The 21433-nt window shown below is 40.0% G+C and overlaps 2 protein-coding genes across 2 annotated transcripts in view; both read right to left on the minus strand.

The window, feature by feature from the left end:
* LOC113678224 (glutamate receptor ionotropic, kainate 1) overlaps positions 1-11333 on the minus strand; it is a 19576-nt gene extending 8243 nt beyond the window's left edge. The window contains exons 1-7 of the mRNA XM_089201483.1: positions 11054-11333; positions 10775-10930; positions 8905-9174; positions 8178-8437; positions 2396-2521; positions 1004-1168; positions 128-238 (exon numbers count right to left, since the gene is read on the minus strand). Of these exons, the coding sequence (XP_089057609.1) occupies positions 128-238; positions 1004-1168; positions 2396-2521; positions 8178-8437; positions 8905-9174; positions 10775-10930; positions 11054-11147 (1182 nt within the window). The 5' untranslated portion in view covers positions 11148-11333. The remainder of the gene's footprint in view (positions 1-127; positions 239-1003; positions 1169-2395; positions 2522-8177; positions 8438-8904; positions 9175-10774; positions 10931-11053) is intronic.
* Positions 11334-13453: 2120 nt separating this feature from the next.
* Positions 13454-21312, minus strand: LOC113678238 (rab GDP dissociation inhibitor beta). Its single transcript, XM_027195117.2, has 3 exons — positions 20228-21312; positions 18476-18675; positions 13454-16755 (listed from the first exon to the last, which is right to left on the minus strand). Exons 1-3 carry the CDS (start codon positions 21216-21218, stop codon positions 16615-16617), a joined length of 1332 nt encoding a protein of 443 aa, XP_027050918.2. The 5' UTR covers positions 21219-21312; the 3' UTR covers positions 13454-16614.
* Between the last annotated feature and the right edge of the window lie 121 nt (positions 21313-21433).

The raw sequence follows: 21433 nt of genomic DNA on the forward strand, positions 1-21433 counted from the left end.
TCTTGAATGAAATACAGCTACAAGAAAAATCAACTTTTTTAGCTTGTAAAGTTACCTTAAGTTTAGAGATAACGTATTAACAATAATGAAATAGCCCTCTTTCCAAAAAAAAAAAAGAAACCCCTACCTCAACCCATTTGTCATCAGTCTGAAAATTAACCACATCGTACACGGTTTCCCATGGTGATCCAGTCCTACTAGTAAAGCTAATATTGTTCATAACTCCCGGAGTTTTTACCTTAAAGGAGAAGGGAAAAAATTATTCTAAAGACTAATAATGTAACGAGCTACCGTATCGCTTCTCCGGTATTGGTTAGATCACGATAAACCGACATGCACGCGCATTGCAAAGGCGAAAATCGAGTTGAGAGAGCAAACCTTGCGATTATAGAGTTTGGCTCAGGCTAGAAACAAACGTCTCCTACAAAGGGGATCAAAACTCCGTTGGAAAGTTGTGGAAAACCTTCCATGAGGAAGGAGAGAAATATTACGGATCAATTTTGCAAAATTCAGACATGTTCACCGACCTTTCTTTTACTGCAGAAAGAGGAAGACTAGTCAAGAACTAACCGCAAATTCAACCCGCATATGACGCCAGCTCCGGGAATCGAACCTGGGCAGCAGCGTTTTGGGCGAGCACACTCGTCATTGCGTCATCCCCCCTTCCCTAAGAGAACAAGTCATCTGCGTCATCCCCCCTCCCCTTAGATAAAAAGTCGTTACGTGGCGTAATTGAGTGCGAGAACAACTATGCACAGAACACTGAGAATGCGCACCGAAACACCAAGTGGTTACCTAATAAAAAAAATTTTAAAACCTCAATTTATTGTAAAATCTTTCTTTTTTTTTCGGAAGGACGGAGTGGAAGAAGGTTGCTTGATTCTAATCTAACTGTTAATTTCCATTTTGGCAAACGAAAGCTCTGCAAAGATCACGTGCTCAAAATCAAGTTTTTCCTCTTTCAAAAAATTATTTAATATTCGATTTGAAGAAGAAATCTAACCCCTTTCATTTTGTCCAGAAGCATCTTTCCGTCTATCCACGGTTTATCAGATCTGCACAGTCCATTGCCAACAGGAGGCTGCGAGAGTGATTTGTTCTGAGAAAGAATTTCTTCGATAGCCCTGGCGACAGTTAAAACAGCGTCATAGATCCGTCCTGACCGAGCCTGTTGTAAATGAAATAACAGAGGACACATTAAAAAAAAAGTTTGTTTAAAGTCTTCTTCGCAGCCGTGGTTCGAGATATCACGCATTTAGGCCCTGAAAGATTGTACCAGTAAAAGTAGCATATTATGCTACTAGCATTGCTCTATTTTTTCCTAATTTACCCTCGTTTTTCAAAATTTTGGTACTTCTTACGAAGGATGCTTTCCGAAAAAAGGAACAGAAATAATTCCATACTTTATACTTTTTAATAAAGAATGATTCTTCTTTATTTTGAGTCACATGCTTGCTCTAATCAAACACAATTAACTGCTACACTTAATTCCAATGTACGACGTTAGCACTACTTTTCTTTTGACGTCATTTTATTATTTCAGTAAAAGCGGGAACTAGGACTGTTGTGCCCAGTCCTCTAGAGGACGAACGACTTCGTATAGTTATTGTGGAACGAACTCGCAAACAGTCAGTCTTAGAGACCAAACGAGTCATGACTTTGGTAATGTTCTCTTCAAAAAAATAAAAAAAATGAAAATATGCTGATAATGCTAGTAATGCTACTTTTGTAAAAAGACCAAACTTTATGCGTGTTTTTCTAAATTATGCCAAAAATTATGCAAGTGCAATTTATATGGGCCTACATACAACTAGCTTAAGTGTAGCTGTACCCTTCCCCCGCAAGGTGAAACAGAGGCAAGGTAACGTAGACGTTCACTCGCTTCCCTTTCACCTTGACGGGGGAGGGTACGGCCACAGATTTTCTGACATGCAACGCTCTCTAGCGAGTGAAACTCCAGTCCAGAGACCCACGTTTAGAAAATGATAAAAAAGTTGAGCATTACTGCCTTTAAAGTCGGAGATATTCCCAATCTATTTTCCTTCATTGCCCACTCGAGACTGACAAATTTCATCGAACTTTGCATTGCAGCAAGAGATACTCAAAGGTTGAGCGTGTGCTAATTTATAAAGACATTTGCCGCCAAAGATTTGGCTGCACCAGATAACTGATAGAATAATATAAGATACCGCTCATTATCTGTCGCCTGGGGAATGGGGGTTTTGAAGATTTTAACGGAGTTACGACAAAATTCACCTGATTCCCCCCACTCCCCCGTGTGAGGTCCTGTAATACTCTAATGATCCTCCTTTATAGTCTGTTGGCGACAGCTGATCACTCCTCGATCCTCCCTCCCCCCCAGGCGTAATAAATAATGATTGGTCCCCAGACCTACATTAATAGATGACGTTTCAACAATTTTGCTCCATTCCTTCGAGACACTATCAAACAGTTGGCCACGACCTCTGACGGGTAAACGCACGCCAATGACTCCCTCTTTGTAAGAAATTTCTCTGTTATCCTGAAACATATACATCTTAGGGGTTAATTGAGGGGTCAGAGTAAAATATCTTAAGGGCACAGCTATGAGAAAACAGAGAAAATGCAACATGCATGAAGTAATGATTCCCCACATTGATCGTTTTGCGACAGCATACTCTGTTCGGCTACCAGAAAAGGCCAGATGGACCCATACTACCCGCCTGAAATTGCAATCTTAGCAGCTGGCTCACTTACTTACAAGTTTTAGGAGAGAGATCTTTTACAACCGTTTTTAACAGCAATGGAATTGTAAAACCAAGGCCTTAGCGAGTTTGGGAACTTATTTGAAACTCTGTTGTATTATTTTTGTCTTTGCCCTCGTGAACCTTGGCTACGGATGAGTTTTTAAAAGCTCAGGAAAGGAGCTAGTGCAGTCAACTTGTTCACGTTTGGTCGATGTATAATACATATCTGTTGTTTTGATGATGTAAAATACCAACAAACCAGGATCGTAATGGTTGTGCAAACCAGTCTAACTTATGAGAAATACGAACCCTTTTACTACGAATTGTAGCTTGCGACTGGGTTCTTCGATACGAGTGTTTCTTCGCCCGCGGGAAAGTACGAGGCCTTTGGGCAACACGAGCCGTTGAGAAGTCTTGAAGGGGTCTGGAACCGAAATAGTAGAGGGGGCTCCTAAGGGTAGTAGGTGGTTAATTAGGCGTTGTTTTTTCAAACTTTAGGGGTGTTTCAAGATCCGTTTTTATCAACCATTCAGTAGCATACAGCATTGTAAGACAATACAGATGTAACTCGATCTCAGTCTAGTTAGACATTGATGGCGCATGTAATCACGTACATATTTTCTTTTTTTTTGTGAAGAAAAGCTTGAACAAAGAGAAAAAGAAAGAAAGAAAAAAATAAAAATAAAATTAACCAATAAAAGTGTCAATGTCAGTTCAGTTCAGAATCAATGCCATAGGACAAAATCTATCAGCTGATGAGTTCGACATGAGAGGATCGGTAAACGAGAACACTGAACCCTATGATAACCGCGAAGAAGGATTTAAAGTCACGAGTCTAGTCACGGATATAGTCCTTGAGGTATGCTGGGCTCCTCCTGACTCGCTCTGACCTCCGACATTGTTCCGGAACAGTCACCTCTTCAGGGTGTGGCTCGTGAGGAGCATTGCTCTGGTCAGGGGTAGACGCTGCGGTTGTGGTCGCCTGTTCATCTGCGCTGGCCATATCAGGTTCTGGCGCTGTGATGGTGGGTTCAACTGGTGGTTCAGATGTTTTCCGCAGGTGCTGTCAGTTTCTGCGGTACACTGCTCCGTTGTCCGTCTCAACGGTGTATGATCGCTCGTCGAGTCTTGCAGTGACTTTGGCCTTGCGCCAAGACTTATCTCCAAGTTTGAATGGCTTCATTCTAACAACATCGCCTTCAGACAAACTGGGTAAATCCTTTGCGGACCGGTTGTAGTACTTGGCTTAGGCCTGCTGGCGCTGTCTCAGCTCTTTCTTTTCCACTTCCAGGTTTGTGGTCCTGGGTAGTAGTAGGCTTTGAGTGGTAGGAAGGAGTGTTCTGGTCCTTCGGCTCATCAGACGTTGTGCTGGGCTGGTCGTCGTCCCTTGTGTCGGCGTGTTTCTATAGTCGAGTACAGCGAGGTATGGGTCGGTTCCAGCCCTGATTGATTTCTTCAGAATGCGCTTGACTGTCTTCATCCCAGACTCGGCCTTGCCATTGGCTTTGCTATTTCCAGGGCTACTGGTAAGGTGCTCAAAATCCCACTTTCTGGAGAATTCAGCGAATTTGTCACTTGTAAACTGTGGCCCATTGTCACTGATCACTTGATCAGGTATACCGTAGCGAGCAAAGTGACTCTTTAGCTTCAGAATGATGGTGCTGGCTTTATTGTTCGGCAACCTGTCCACCTCCCAGAAATTGCTATTAATAGTAGTCTATGGTGACCAGGTAGTCTTTGCCATCAAGAGTAAAGATGTCTGTGGCGATCTTCTCCCAAGGACGGGATGGGACCTCGTGGGACATTAGTGTCTCCTTTGGGTGTGTGGTGCTGTCGAGTTCTCTACATATTTCACAGGCGGAGATGTGGTGCTTCATTTCCGCAGACATGCCTGGCCAGTAGATACATTCACGGGCACGCCTCAGACACTCCTCTATTCCAAGGTGGGACGAGTGAATCTTCAGCTTCATATCTGCGCGAAGGCTCTTTAGTATCACAACGGAATTCCCTTTGAAAACCAGCCCTTCTTGTACGGTCAGTTCGTCGCGCATACTGAAGTAAGGGTGTATCAGTGCTGGAGCATGCTCCTTCTTCTCAGGCCATCCTACGAGAATGGTATCTGACAGCTCTCGCAGACACTGGTCCTTCCGGGTCTCTGCTCTTATTTCGTCTAAACGTTGGTCAGATATGGGTAGATAACGGACCATGTTGACTGATTCGAAGTCATCTACTTCTTTTCCGTTGTAGGGTAGGTAAGCCCTTGACGGCATGTCGGCCAAATGCATGTTCTCGCCACGCTCATAGTGCACGGTGAAATCGTATTTCTGTAATCTCATCATCATTAACTGGAGGCGTCGAGGCGCTCGAGCGAGTGGTTTCTGTAGAATCATCTCCAGTGGCTTGTGATCACTTTCGATGTGTACATGTCGACCAAATGTATACTGGTTGAAACGCTCAAGAGAGAAGACAATCGCCAGCATCTCTTTCTCTATTTGAGCATACCGGGTTTCTGTGTCGGTAAGGGAGCGACTTGCATACTCTATAGGCTTGCTGTTCTGAAGTAATGCTGCAACAAGGCCACTCTGGCTCGCATCACACTGTATGGTGAGGTCTAGGGAAGGGTCGTAGTAACGTAGAACAGGCGCTTCTGTTACTAGCCGCTGCACGTTTGCAAACGCCTGGTCTTGTTCCGAAGACCAGTTCCATGGAGCGTCCTTCCGAGTCAGGCGACGAATCGGTTCCATGACTTCAGACAGTTTCGGAAGGAACTTGGCTAGATAATTGACAAATCCGTTGAGGCGCTGAACGCCCTCCACATCTTGTGGCTTCGGCAATTTTGTGATCGCCTCTACTTTGGCAGGATCAGGCTTTAGGCCCTTGTTCGTCAGGAGATGCCCCATGAAATTTACCTCGCTCATCCTCAGCTTCATCTTGTCTGGGTTAAGGACAATGCCGCGGTTCTTAAGCCTTTGTAGGAGATCTCGTAGACTCCTGTCATGGTTTGCAGTGGCTTCTTCGTCGGTCTCTCCAGTACCATAAATGAGGATGTCCACGATGCACAGAATACCAGGTAAGCTTTCCACTGCGTGAGTTAAGTGCTTCTGGAAAATCTCGGACGAGGCGGAGAGACCGAAGGGCAAACGAATCCATCTGTACCTTCCGTAGGGTGTTGCGAAGGTCGTGAGTACGCTGGACTCAGGGGAAAGGACACAGTGCCAGTATCCCGACTTGAGGTCAACTGTCGAGAATACTTTTGCTTTTGAGAGCTCCGGGAGTATGTCCTCAAGTACAGGAAGTTGATACCTTTCTCTCTTCAGGGCAGTGTTAAGTGGCCTGGGGTCGATACAGATTCTCAGCGCTCCAGATTTCTTCACAGCCACGACAAGACTGCTAACCCATGGAGTGGGTTCATCGATTGGAGCTATGACCTCCAATTGCTGTAGTCGATCCAGTTCTTTCCTCAGTTTCTCTTTGAGTGACGTTGGGACACGGCGTGGAGGTGCGACGACGGGAGTTGCGCCTTGTTCGACTTCGAGGTGAACTGTTCCTGGTAGTGCTCCTAGCTCTCTTTGGAACACCTCTGGGTAGGCCGCTACTATTTCGTCAGCCGCTCTTAACCTTTGCCCTTGATCGTTCAGGTGGTTTTGCGATCGTGAAGTTTTGAGTGTTGACAGTAATTAGGCCCATCTGTTGAGCTGCCTTTGCTCCAATGAGTGGGGTCAGTTGTCTATCAACGACAAGGAATTCCACCGAGAACTTCTTCTTATTCTTTGGATTGTGAAGAATTAATCGACAGGAACCCAGTGGCTTTAGTGTTGTGTCGTTCCACATTTGTAGTGTCTTTGTGGTGGGCTCAAGCTTCTAATCAGCCACAAGATCGGCGGAAATGACAGTCACCGAGGCGCCGCTGTCTACTTGAAATTTCACTTCTGCCTTGCCCACAAGCATCTCAGTGTAGATTACTCTTGGGTAATCATGTTCTTGTGTAACAGCGTGTATCATGTCCGGTCGTGCAACAATGCTTGTAATGTACTCCATGTCGCTGTCATCGGAGGATTCATCTCTCAAGTTGTACACTTTTCTGGTCGGAGTAGTGCAGGTTGTTGCGAAGTGATTTCTGCCACCGCACTTCGTACATTTCGCGCCCCACGCTGGACACTTTCCTTTTTCGAAAGGATGTACTTTGCCACAAAATTTACAGGTCTTCGTCTTCCCCGCGCGGCTTTTCCTAGACTTGTCATCACGGCGGCTGGAAGGCGGGTGTTTATCTTGCACAGCGTGAACATGTTCGTTCTGAGCGCCCGAGATCGTTTTCAATTGCGACTTTGTTGCCTCAGAACTCTTGCAAAGATCGATACACTTCGCCAGGGTGAGACTCCGTTCTTGTAGAAGCCGTTTGCGAGTGCGGTGATCTTGAATGCCCAGGACGATCCTGTCGCGAATGATCGAATCACGCATGCAGTCACAAAAATTGCATGTTTTCGCTAGTGTGCGAAGGGCGGTGACATAAGCATCAATGCTTTCGTTTTTCTGTTGACTTCTGGAGTTGAAAGTGTATCTTTCAAAGGTTTCGTTCAGTTCGCCGATGGTGAATTCGTCAAACTTTTGTATTATCTTTGCCAGGTCATGTCTATCGTCTGGAGTGTCGAATTGGAAGCCGTTAAAAATCTTTAACGCATCAACACCGATACAGTGGAGAAACAATGCGACTTTGTACGCCAGCGGTTTCAGCTCGAGTTGAGCAATGACCATGTAGTTGCCCCACATTTGTTTCCATACTTTCCAGTTGTCCGCCACATTCCCAGTCGTAACTAGTTTTCCAGGAGGCATTATCCCGGCCATCGCGCCAAAAGGCGGGTGTTGCACAACTCCCAGTTGTGTTAGGGTCTGTTGCGAAGAGCCAGGTGGTGGCGCTTCAGGCGCCGTTTCTGAGTCGGACATTACTACACCAACTGTTTTCGACTCCGTAAGTGGTAGGGGGAGGATTCGTTATCCTATTTCGCTGCCACCATGTTTCAAGATCCGTTTTTATCAACCATTCAGTAGCATACAGCGTTGTAAGACAATACAGATGAAACTCGATCTCAGTCTAGTTAGACATTGATGGCGCATGTAATCACGTACATATTGTAACAAGGGGTGTGGCTCAATAACGCTTTCTGATTGGTCAAATGGGTCACGTGGTACAAAATACTGCTCTGTGATTGGTTGCTGCCCATAGGAGCCCCCTGTAGTTCTAACCGATTTACAGACCCCCGGCAAACCTCTCTCAGATCCATTTCAAATCTTTTGCGCGTGCGGAGAAACGCTCGCCTTGTAGCGCTAATAATATGACGAGGGCTTGCTTGTAAGTTATACGAATAATTGAAGCCACAGGTCACAGGGATTAAGAGGTACTATCAGCGCATCACAATTGACGCCAAAAAATTATAAACGATTCTATTCACTAACCTGAGAAATTGCATTGTTAGTCAAAATCCACACCCATTCTCTGATCATGTCCAGTCGTTCCGCTTGTTCCAGTACTTGTGGTACATAATCAGCTGGGCAGCTTAACAGTATCACGCGTGCACCTTTCTCCCTCAGATTTAGAAGGTTTTTTGTAGCATTTACTTTATAGCTTCCAGCTGTGACTGTAAAGTGCTCAACTCCCAGTATTTCCCACTTTTCTTTTGTAGCAAACTCTATGAATTGGCTCAATGCATTCATGTCTGAAATATCAAATTATAAGGAATGAACTTTGGTATCTTTTATTAAGATGCGAGCCACCAAGTTTCAATTGATTGGCAGATTGTGACGTTTAGTGCCGACCAAATTCGCGGAAGACAGGCAGGCGTATTGGTAAGTCATTTGTGACAAAATTCCAGTTAGATATTGGAGTCCGTGGGCAACCTGTCCTGGACTAGGTATTGACTTGAGGGTGTCACAGATGTAATGGCTTTTGCGGTTAACGTTTAAAATTTAGGCCATTTTACGGCTAACCGTCAATTTCTTTCCGACGTGGTCGACGGAAAAAACATTACGGTTAATCTATTTTTAAACTGACGGTCAAAATTTGCCAATGTTTTTACGCCTGACTGCTGATGGGTTGACTACATTATGACCCTCTGGCTAGGGATATGGTTGGGTGGTGCCTAACACGCCGTTCATTGTGTTCAAGTGAAAAAAAATGGCTTACCGTAAAGTGTGCTTGCTGTTAAGATCCCCATTCTTTTCCACTTGTGGTGAGCAATTAATTCCTTCATCGCAAGACTCATTTTTATATCATCAGGAGACATGCGCAGCAAGTAACTGTAACTACGAAAATTGAAGAAAAAATCTGGATCCGTGGCAGTGGCGCTAATCTGGGGAATTTGCAACTTAGAACATAATGAATGCGTCGCTTTCACAGCAACTGAAGTCTTTGGACCAATGATTGCAATCACTCCCTCGTTGATCAGCTGATTTACTAAACAAGGGAAGGAAGTGTAAAATTATGAGTTTATAAGTGGCACAAAGGTTTTTTTTTATTCATTCAACATCTTGTCTTGAGCTTCAAGAACGTTGAACTGTTCAAAAACACCGTGATTTACCGGCTTTATTGGTTGTTAATGACTCCTGTGAGACTACTCGGTTCTAGCGGCCTGAAAGCAAGATGTCGGGCCTGTCATCGTGCTGTTTAAGCGTTTGCGCATGCGCAAACGTTTGGCCGCTATGTTCACATAACTTCCTCTGACTTAGCCTGCAGAACCTTAATTTTTTGCGTTCCACAGGCGAACGGAGACAAGCGCTAGGCGAGTGTGAAATGCAAGTCGCGCGCGAGGGGAGTCCTCCTCCGTTTGACTGAAAAATGCTATTCTGCAGGCTACCTTTGACTTGAACCGAAAATGTATGGCGCTAAGAAGGATTCGCAATCCCTGGCGCACCGAAACTCTCAAGGGTCGGGAGACAATGCATACAATTCTTTTCTCTTTTGCGAGACATTGAAGTTGGAGGTACAATAAGGCAGATTTTTTTCAGTAACCCTACTATGGATGATCATGGCATCCACTGAAAAAAAAAGTTAAGATTTTTTTTTGTTCGGAATGCATTAATTTTCATCCATAAAAATTTAAATATGACTTAAAATGGGCCACCCGATGAAACACCGCGTTCAACCTTTCACGAACAGCCAGATAATTTTGTAATTGCATTCACACAGTAGGAAAGCAAATTACAAATGTTCCATTTTACAGTTGTGTGCTTGGTTGCCAAGGCTTTGGACAGGCTAAGGTTGACCTTGTTTTGATACAAACCTTGCTGCTTTCAAATGCAAATTACTTTGCTATCATGCTAACTTAATACTGGTCTCTATCACAACAAGATCACCTTCAGCCACACTCTAAATCAAAGGCTTGGCAACTAAGTACACAACTATTACTGAAGCCAAAGAAGGAGAGAAAAAACAGCATAAATATTGTGCGAAAATTAAGCATTGTAGAAATTTGAGATAATTTGTTGGCATTCAAAAATTTAATAATCTCTCTGAAGAACACATGTTTCATCCACAATATATTGCTTTTACCATCATGATAGATGAGGAAAAATTTTGATTGAACAACGTGCCATTTGCCAAAAGCCACGTTTTAAGAAAGTGAAGTTTAAATTGGAGGACGCTTTTTAATATTTAACGATAAAATTAACTTTTCATTTTGATGAGGTGCACGAGTATTTATTTCAGTTTCTAAAAATGAGGATGGTAATCAATTTTAATTATACTTTTTCGCGTTTGTGAGGGAAAAAATTGTCACTATTTATTATAGATTAGAGTGTGATATGTCACGCTGTTTCAATGAGCGCCAAAGAATTGTTTCGCATTGACACATCTACCACATCCATTTCTTGTAAATTAACGGTTAGCCCTTTAAAAAGGGAAATACCGTTAGAGAAATGAGAAATGTAAAGACTTAACGGTATTTAGGTAACCTCAGACGGTCTTTTTCTCGTCGAAAGAAGACTTCGGATCTGTTAAAATTTTATGATCTGGGGTGAAGCACTTGAACAGGGTAAACAGGGTTGTTCCAGCTTACCTTTATAAGTATTCTCAAACGAATTATCTGCAGCCGCATATCGTATCGAACAGTTAAGAGTGATATTGGAGAGCCATCCCTCTTTATTCACGGTGTCGATTGCAAACCTTAAAATCTTTTCGTCTAAATCTGTGTTGTTCTTGGGGAAAATAGCACCTAAAATGCAAATACATGTATAAACTTGTTGTTAACCGCCGACTGGCCAGGTTAACTGAAACATTTCCCTTCAGACGATTTAATTTAACAAACCATACTCATTAGAGAGTTTCATTCGCTTACCTAATTTGAAAACTTGCCCTCCTTTCACTGGAAGAAGACGAAAGCAAACAAAGAAAGCGAGGAAAGTAACAAACACCAGATTTGTGCAAGACATTTTTCGCCGTTGGACATTTGTAAAACTGAAGGCCCTTCGAAACCTCAACGCTGTATTTAATTCTCCTGTTCCTTTTTGATTCGTTGGTTGCAATTGTGTTTATTCATTTGTATGTCGTATGCAAATGTTTTCTTTTTTTCTTAGGGCGATAAATGGTTCTAAATCAATCAAACTTGGCAAGTCCTTGTACAGGCCAAGGGGCTTTCCACAAAGCTCTTTGGGATGATAAATCATTAAATAGACACGAAATGCAATCAACGCGTTCTGATGGCAATTTCATTCTTCTTTGATAATCTACAATTGCCATCACTACGGTACAAATAGTGATTTGGGTTTTTAACAAATTATCTTGAATTATAATGTCATGTCACGAAATTGTCTGAACCGCGCGAAGGTCAAAATGTTTGCAGAGTAGGTTTCTCCAATCGCATTACCCTACTGACTTATTTCATGGCGTAAGTTTAAAATGTTTTAAGTCGTATTCTCTATATCTCCTCACGCAAATGTTTCGATTTTCACGTGAACTGTAAAATCACAAACGTAGTGAGTAGATGGCTTTTGCTTGTCGTATATTTTCCTATGTAGAATAAAGAGGCCTCCATACCATAACTTTTCGCGAACGAAACGTATTCGGTAAAACCTTTTACACAGACTCAAAGGCAACTCAAGTTACCCACTTTGTGTTGTCTAGAATGTGCGCACCTTAATTTTGTAAGGTTCGCGCCGATTATCATACACTTCTCACGACCGTGATAAAATAAAACTGATAAAAATGTAAAAAATGTATTTATAAATTGGCTTCTAGTGTTCCGTTTTAAAAAGATCTCTTTATGGAAATGAAGTTAGTTCCTAATCTGATCAAAATTGTTTACGTGAAACTTCTCCATTCTTCATTTAACAAAGCGTTTCTGAAAATAACGGCTTTAATCTTTCGAATAATTTATGGTATCGTCATAATAGCGAAGATTATTACTTATTGAGAGTCTGAAGCAGGTGACAGTTACCGCTGTCAAACTTGAAAAATGGGCAATAACATTTTTAAAAACATTGAATAGTCTGGACGATTTTGCAGAATAGTGAAAATCAATTGAAGCCTTTTAAAACATTTTTTCTTACTTTGTCTAAATTACACTAATTTTGTTTATCAAAACTATTGGATGAGGTAGGAAAGATGTCTTGTGTTTGTATCAATTAAGCGAGCTGGCGAAGCTCGGAGCAAATAATTTAAGTGACGCAAGGCATTACCAATTCACCATATCCTATTAGGAAAATGTTCTAGACATTCTGTCATTCGATTAGCCGACTTTGATTAGTGTCATATGACTCTGGACGGATCACGAAAATAATTTTATTTGAGGTTTTTAAATATTGCGAAGGTGACAGACTAAATACGCAGAAATGTGCGTGGACATAAACGAAAACAATTACTTTGTATCCCCGTTCTTAAAGCTAGTCGTTCTTACTAACCGTCCGCGTCCGACCCGCGAGGACGTGGGAACGAGAATAAGCATTTTACGGAACTGCACGCATGAGCAGAAACTTACTCCCTTTATTTATTTCAAGAACTCGGGTTGTGAAGCCAAGCCACCAGTCGCGAATTTATGTCAGTTATTTCTATTGTCATAATTTCAAAATATCTATATTCCATAATCAAACAGTAAATGGTATAAATTTGTTCTGTTTTTTGTTTTGTCTTGTTCTTTGTTTTTAATTAAAATGCCTGTCACCTTAATCTCTTACTGCTCTACACTAAGGTTGGACACGCCAGACTCCTGCTGAGAACAACTTTTCCTGGGTTTGCCGACTCAAAGGACTTCTGCGAATCGCAATAAAAATGGAATTCCGAACAGTGCCTTCACCGCTTTTCGCTAAATTCCATGGTTTTCCATTTAACCTGGAAACTGATTTTGTAGTATTTTCTAATGTGCAACAGTCTCTTGAGACTCATTCCTCATAAGCCTTCGCTGCTATCGAGTGCCAAATACTTGAGGCAAAACGTAAAAAATGTGGAAAAGCCCTAAATTATCGGAGAAACGACTGGCACAAGCTGCTCGATGGCCGACGCAATTTATTATGCAAATTATCAACAGCTAGAAGGGGTGGTCAGAATGAAAACAACTTAGCCTTCGATTTAATGGGAATCTAAGTTAGACCATACCAGGTTTATCCCGTCCGAAAGGTATTCTGAAACATTGGACACATAACTTGGAACGCAGAGGTTTGCTTGAAACAGCCTCATAAAGAGCGTTTTAAGAAATTATATTTGGTTCGGAGTATTTGCATAAATAATTACTTTAAGTACAATATAGGAGGTTTAAGCATACAATCTTTTATTTGACACCATTTCCTATGTAAATCAGTAAAACACACATGTTACACAAAGCCTTGGTAAGCGTCTGATTAAAGAAAGCTGTTCCAGTTACATCTGATTCAATTCCTACACGAGTTTGTTCTTTCCAATAATTGATTTAACCAATTTCCTACAGAAAATAAAATTCAACATAAAAATACACAAAATATCATTATTCCTGTGAGGAGAATGAAATGTTTATTCGATTCAAAAATAGAATGAAAACTTGTATATAACATGAGGCAGTTGAGAAATGCAAGTTTCATCTTCGAGTATTTAAAGAGTGTGTATTACCCTCCAATGACTGCAAAATCACATACATTTCAACAGCAGAACAAGTATTTCGGAGCAACCTAAAATACAAATCAATGTGGTTGTAGTTGTTTTTCTCATAATTTTTGAAGAAAGAGTCAGAGATGACCACCTGCCTACTCTTCCTGTCATGAGGTTTTAGCAATCAATCAAAAATATACCAAAAGTGCTATGAGACAATTTTAGACGGCTGAAAGGATGCAGCAGTGAATTACAACATTTTCGGTGGTTAGTTCACGCTGATACCATAATGATAATAAATCTTATGTTGAATTCTAAGCAATCTTATTCTACTTCTTTATAACAAAGTTAGGCATACACTGTGTATCTCTTTAAAAGAGGCCTTTTTTGATGGATACCACATTTAACAAACAAAGATATCTCCACATAGAACACAGTTTAACTATGAATGGTGAAGAACAGAGAAACTACTGCTTTGTAATATAACATTACTAAGGACATATTCTGTCTAAATGTATTTTCAGAGAATAATTTTTTATTTCTCTGACTTTGTGTGAACTATTTCATTGCAATCTCTAAAAGTTGAACTTTATGGTTGACTAACACAAATTTTATTTTAAGTCTCTAAATGCTTGAGTTGCTACCTCTTAAATATTATTAAAACAAGAAAACTACAATAATAAAATTTTCTAGAAGGAAAAACCTGTTTGCAATATTTGTGACTTATCAAAGTCATCACATACTGATAATTACCCAGAAAGAAACTAATATTTTGTTAAAATTAGCATTAGGTCAGTCTTTCCTTTCAGTTATTTTGAAAATAAACCATGGTTCCTAAAAACTTTTCTGAGTAAAAATTTTAAGTGAACCAGTTTCTTGAAACGTGAACTTTAGCACTATCAATCATACTCTCCTTCTGAACAACACAGCAGTCACATGTCTGTGCATGAGCAGCAGTCACATGTCTGTGCATGAGCAGCAGTCACATGTCTGTGCATGAGCAAACACTTTATTGACTAGATGGCTTGCTTTCAGGCTGTCAGAACCAAGTTGTCTCACAAACTACAAGTAACTACATGAGCCAATGGGTCACAGAATTTTAGATGCATACAACTTTTTTAGTAAAGCTCAAAACAGAATGATAAGTCAGCAAGATTCTTGTACTTGAAAAATCTTTGTGTTCAAAAAGTTTGAGCTTTTCTTTTTTCTACTTTGGTTTCCTTTCACAAATTTATATGAACATATTAATTTTCTCTCTCTCATGTTGCCAGACAGTAGTTGTTTCTTATATTTTCCATAGAAATTTTGCACAGGGCATTGATGCCCAGGCACCAAAAATGGATTTCCTTTTAAATAACTACACTTGACTGCTGTATCCTTCTGAACAAACTTTAACTCCTACTGATCAGTGGATATGTCTCATAATTAAAACTAATAAATAATATATCACATAATAAATTATTCTGTTTTTGTACTTGCCCTATGGGCAGCTCACCCTATAATCTCTCATTACAGGTCACATAATTATTTGATGAGTGGTTTACTAGTAACTGATTGAAATAAAAATGATTTCCAGTGACAGGCTTACATGATTCTTAGACAATGGATGTACATTCAGGCATATTCTCCAAACATTTCCTAAGGCGTTGACGAGGAGAATTGTTTGACAATCAAGAACTTCTTTATGTGGTGATCACTTCCCTTATTCTTATGACCATAATGTTTGATCCAGGTGTAATATTGTAAAGAGAAATTAGATGCTGATCACTCTCAGGGGTCAAAGGGTTAGGTTAGGGAACAACAATCATCTTTAATTGGTCAAAGTTGGATCAACTTAAAAAGTTTTCATTATTGAGTTACTGTTCCCAAATGATTGCGTGTTTTCAGGGATTCACATCAATGTGAGAATCTAGTTTATAAACTTTACTTTTTGTTCACAAGGATGTTAACAGCAAACCTGGGTCTTATCTGCTTATCTTGAAATGATTTATCAAAAAAGAAATGATAACAGAATTGTTTCACCACGAAAATGATTTTATAACAGAATACAAAAGCACCCAGCAATTATACTGAAAATTTATTCACCTCTTGCTCATTGAATATTTTGGAATAGTCCCTTCCACTTAGTCTTGGGTATCATTCAACAATATTCACTTCACCTTTGACAAATAACTGTTAAATAATAATTGAATCAGCTTGAAGGATTCTTGTTTTGCCCCTGTTGTTCTTAATTTCAAACTTAACCTTTCACCTCCCCTGAGTGACCAAGAGAGAATTTCTCCTTACAATGCTAATACCATATCAGGCAGACAAGTGATGAGAATGGAGAAAAATATCAATTAAGAAACTATCTGTTGATTCAATACCAAATTCCCATAAGGAAAATCATAAGAATTGCATGGCAGACACAGAGGAGAAGTACCAACTAAATGAGATCTTGGGAATGAAAGGATTAAATGATACATTCTTAATTAACATCCTTTACCAGGGTCTCAATGGGGTTAACTGTTAGCAGTAAAATGGCAAAACAGGTTAGCCATTAGGCACAAATCTTGACAACTTTAACTGTTAATCAAAAAAGAAAAGTTAACTGTAAAAATTGTCCTTTTAATCTTAACAGAAAGAAATTAACCATTAGTTGTACAATGACCAAATTTTTAACTGTTAGCCACAGAAGCCATCACCACACTGAGATCTTCCTTCACTTGAAAACTAATCACTGTCACTTAAAATTAGTCTCACTGTCAATACCAGTTTGTCCAAATATGAAATAATTATCATATGATGGGGAATGCCATCTCAAAAATTGTTACACTACAATTATACTGAAATTATTGCAAGAAATTAATTCTCAACTTTGACGTCTTCTAAAGAAATTGAACTAGGGTCAAACTTTTCCCCTGTGATCCTCTCATACATATCCATGATATCTTCGCAGACAGTTTCAAAATGAGTAGTAGCATCGTAAGACTTCGAAATGAATATCTGATGAAATAAATGGCAAAAAAGGGTAAGTCCAAATTATACATCTTTGAGAGACATGGTGAAATACTGGTTACTGCAGAACAGGGGTTTTAACAAAATTTTTCCATGAGTAACTGCCAATGGTGTAATAGATGGCTGTGGCCACTAAAGGAGCCAAAACATCACGGCCTGCTCCTGAGGTCAACAAACAGCAGTGGGAGGTCTTATTGGCAGCAGTACACCACCAGTAACCACCTTTCATTGAAACCTCTGGTATTGGGCTCAGGATTTTAAATTTTTAAGTTCAAGCCTATGCTTTTTAAGTTTTACAAGTTACTTTCCTCCCACAGTCAAGAGGTGACATCTATACTTGAGCCAAGAGGCTCCACCAACTGGAGCTCCTCTTAGTTTCTAGAGCAAGGGTATGGTTACTTTTCCTAAATGGGATACCAGTCCATCACCGGTTACCCTACAGCATTTTGTAAGGCCTCCCTGACAATAATCTGGTACTCATCTATATTCCTGAGTGGAGAGAAGCACTGTAAGTCGAAGTAAAGTGTCTTGCCTTGGGACGCAACTCCATAACCTGACCTGGTCTCAAACCTAGCCTTCAGTTCAGCTGTAATTTTGGCAGGCATGTACTAAGCATTGTCTTGGTGAAAATTATAACTGCCATATTTGATTTTTGGAGCAGCTGAAGACTGGGAAGAAAAAGAAATTTGTACCCCCCCCCCCCCCCAACACACAGACTGTAACTCCAAATCAAACATGGTGGGTTAAATAAATGATTGTGAACTTCTTAAAATTACCTAACCCTAGTAAGACACCTGCACTGCAGGCTGTCTCAAACCCAAAACTCTCGATCAGGGGTCTGGTAATAAACTTTAGATCAGCACTTGTTTCACACAGTGCTTCTTCACAACTGCATATTAAATGAGTAACAGAAAACTACCAGGAAGGAAATTCAACTAATTCTTGTAACTGCAATGGACAACAATTTCATCCCAGAAATATAGCAATACTCTAAAGACCTACATGTAGGAACAGCAATTTCATTTGAAACATTTTCTACTTTTGCATTGCCTGTCGCCAAATATCAGTCAGCAATTTTGGGAAGCAATATAACACTAATACATGCTTTGGACTGTTTAACCAAAATAATGAAACAAACAAGTGCAAATTTTAAAGTAAAAGCATATCATTGTGACAATAAATGATTCATGTACATGCTGGAATGCAACACGACTGATCACGATATTTTTCTTCCTGCTAAAAGGTCAAGTGAGATATTAAACTCTGTTTACTTTGGTTTACTGCTGTAACAATTATTACTAACAGTAACACTGATATATACATTATATATACAAGAGCCAGCTACAGGAGCAAAGTCCAAAAGTCTACTTTTGAAAAAAAAAAAATTGCAGTTACTAACCAAATGTTTACTAACTGACGATGTTAAATATTTTATTCTGCGCAATAACTTGTTTAAATAATGAGCAACTGCAAAGACATTGGCCATGGAAAAAAAACACAGTTACAAAAGCAGTGTGTTTATAGCCTGTTCTCTTTTAAACACAAACTAGTTTGTAAAGTGCTTACAACACATTAAGATGGTCAAATGCTTCTAGGCTGTAATGTCCTCTAGATGTTTATTACTCCTAAGAGTTTAGGGTTAAATTGTATCTTTAATGAAGCAAGAGAACAGTCCATAAGAAGAACTGGAGGCATAATGACTACATACCTTACTTTCTTTACCATCATCTTTAGGCATGTACATGTCACTGATCCATACAAACTTCTTGTCAATCTTGCCAAGAAGATTCAAGCCAGGCTGTAACTCGGACGAAGGGTCATTCGTCTCAATTTTGGTGCTAACAATGGCCAAATATTTAGCTCTTGGGGTGACTGAGTTGGTGTGAGACATACAGCACACATAGATATCTGGTAGAAATGGGTAAAAAATTTTTTAAAAAAATCGGTAATGTCTCAGGAGTCAGACACTTGAGAAAATTTCTCACAAAATTGGATCCTTGATGATTAGGAAATTGAAATATATAGAATATCACCCATAAAAACATGATATTAGTTAAATTTGGTTGCTGCCAATAAAAATATGGAAGATAAATAGAAATTTAAAGTTAGAATGAAAAGGAAGTGGTTGAATCACTAGTCTCAGTTGTCCCAGGACTCAAAGTTAACAGCCCATCAGAAAATAGGCAAAAAGATAGGTATCAATTTATATATATATACACACACACATGTAAAATGGAAAGATAAACATTAAAACTGTGCTTTAAATTTGAACTGAGGGTTTTGAATCTAGACTTGACAGCACATAAGCTCCCCACAAAGAAATATGAGAGTCCTGCTCGACAAAAAAGTTTCTTAAACCAGAGGTTGCACCAAATATTGAATGGACCTTTCCCTGACACAATCTAGGGTAAATATGAATTCCCTAAACTATCTGTGAAGCTTTCTTAATCTTAGCCCTGAGAACAATATCTCCTTGTTGAATCTTTTATATCTATTTTTGAGGGTAGTAATGAGTGGTCCTGGTTCCTCTTCACACACAGATAATAGAAATATTCCTGCTTTGCTTATATTATACTTTGAACAACATTTCACAAATCCAAAACTTGAAATGGGAAATTCAACTCTCTCCTCTGGTGCGTAAAGTTTCAAAGAAATCTTGAGGTTTTCATGAAATGAAAGAAAAAATACAGAAGGCAAATCACCTCTTTGGTTAGTTCATAAATTCACAGATCAAGCTTGCCTTCCTGTAAAGACAAATTTTGGCCTTCATTACCACTCACATAGGAACCCCTTGCCACCCTCAACAATATTTTTATTTTTTCTTCAAACATACTGATATTATGAGGAAAAGTCTTGTTTGAGCACTCTTAATGTAAAAAGGATAAAAAACTGTATGACACTAGTATTTCAACAATATTTAGTAAAGGAGCAGGCGATAACAACGACGACTAAAGCTTTGTGATAATGTTTACTAATCATGGACAGGTGTCTGTATCTTGTTAATATTAATAACTTCATGCAAATCGATTCGAAAGTCATTTAAATTTTTGAAATTTTCCATTTAGGAGGAGACCTGTGACTTAAACCTGAAACAAATAGATTTTGCTGGTAAAACGAACATTAATGGATTTCCAAAACATAAAATGCCGATAATTAGGTTCCCGTCGAAACCACATTATCTTAACTTTATTTGTATGTACACAAACTCATCCAGGTTATCATCTTTAAACAAAAACATGGCGGACAGCTGTATGACCCTAGTTGATAATCAGGAAATCGAATCACTTTCTGAAAGGTTTATGACACCCGAAATTGAGATAACTGCTGTAATTGTAAGGAATTTATCGTCTGTCGAACGAAAAGTCTTATGCGCAGTGATGGAAGTTGTATCTCCGCTTACCAGTGATTTAAGTTAATACAAGCAAGGATGGTAATAAAGCGATAAAGATATCAAACTTACCTGATTTTCGGCCAACTTGATTTTGGGGAATGATCAACTGGCAGGATTTTGCATCGTTTGTATTAGGAATTGGGTGAGACAGAATACAAATGCACCGAACAACTTGTCCTATCTTCTCCACTCTCTCGGAGAAGTACGAAGGATCGGCGATAACAGCTTTCGTTTTTGCAACCTCTCCTTCCGACTTCACTCCACAGACTACGCCGTTCTCCATGACAATTTCTTCCACTGGTTTATTCAACATGTATGTACCGCCATAAACTGCCGACAATCTGGCAAACCCTTGAGGCAATTCGCCAAGCCCGTAGAGAGGATACAAATAGGGGCTATGACCGTAGCGAGACAGAGAATCATAGTACAGCTTTATGCGCTGTAGAGGCTCCCCACACGGCTTTGTTTTGTACTCATCATCGAGATACAGAGCGATGGCATGGCCTGTGAAGTCCTGAGTGTTCTGATCAAGACCGTACTTGGAATAAACATCTTTCATAGTCGAAGTCTTCGGGTCGATGCCTTCCCAAGTAGTTGGGTCTTCTACGTTGTACTTCAGAACAAAAAGAAGGAACGATCGAAATCGTCGTTTCTCAAAGATTCCCATCAGACTGGAGGAGAGAGCTTCCTTGTCATTCGCAGGAACCTTGTAGACGCTTCCACCGCGGAAAACATAGCTTCCTTCAATCTGCTTGAATTCCAAGTAACGCGTTACTTTAGTATGAACCAGCAACTTGACAAGACCACCATCTGCCATCAAAAACTTGGGAATCAAGTCGACATTCCAGTCCCGACTATTACCGAAGCTGTCGCCCGGGCCTTCGGATTCTTTAAATCTCTTGAACAACTCATCAAGAGGATGCATGGAAGTGCTTTCTCCACCGTAGTAAGAGTTGCGATCCATATGAAGAACCTTTTTCCCGTTTACGGACAACAGACCACTCAAAATACATTCCTTGAGTCCTGTACCAAGGATAACATAATCGTATTCCTGGTCCATGATTAGGAAACTATTGGAAAAGAGATCAAAGGGCGATTACTCCGATATTCTAGTAAAATGTTAAAATGTTAAAATGAATGGGTGTTCCACTGGTTGAATAAAAAAGATTTCACTATCTCAGGAGATTTTTCATTGGATGAAAGAAAAAGTGACCAATTAGAGATCTTGTAAGATAATATCTCGTTCCTCATTAACCGCTGGATAGTATAAGTTAG

The sequence above is a fragment of the Pocillopora damicornis genome, chromosome 3 (genome assembly GCF_964200805.1).
Source record: "Pocillopora damicornis chromosome 3, jaPocDami1.2, whole genome shotgun sequence".
NCBI classification, from domain to species: domain Eukaryota; kingdom Metazoa; phylum Cnidaria; class Anthozoa; order Scleractinia; family Pocilloporidae; genus Pocillopora; species Pocillopora damicornis.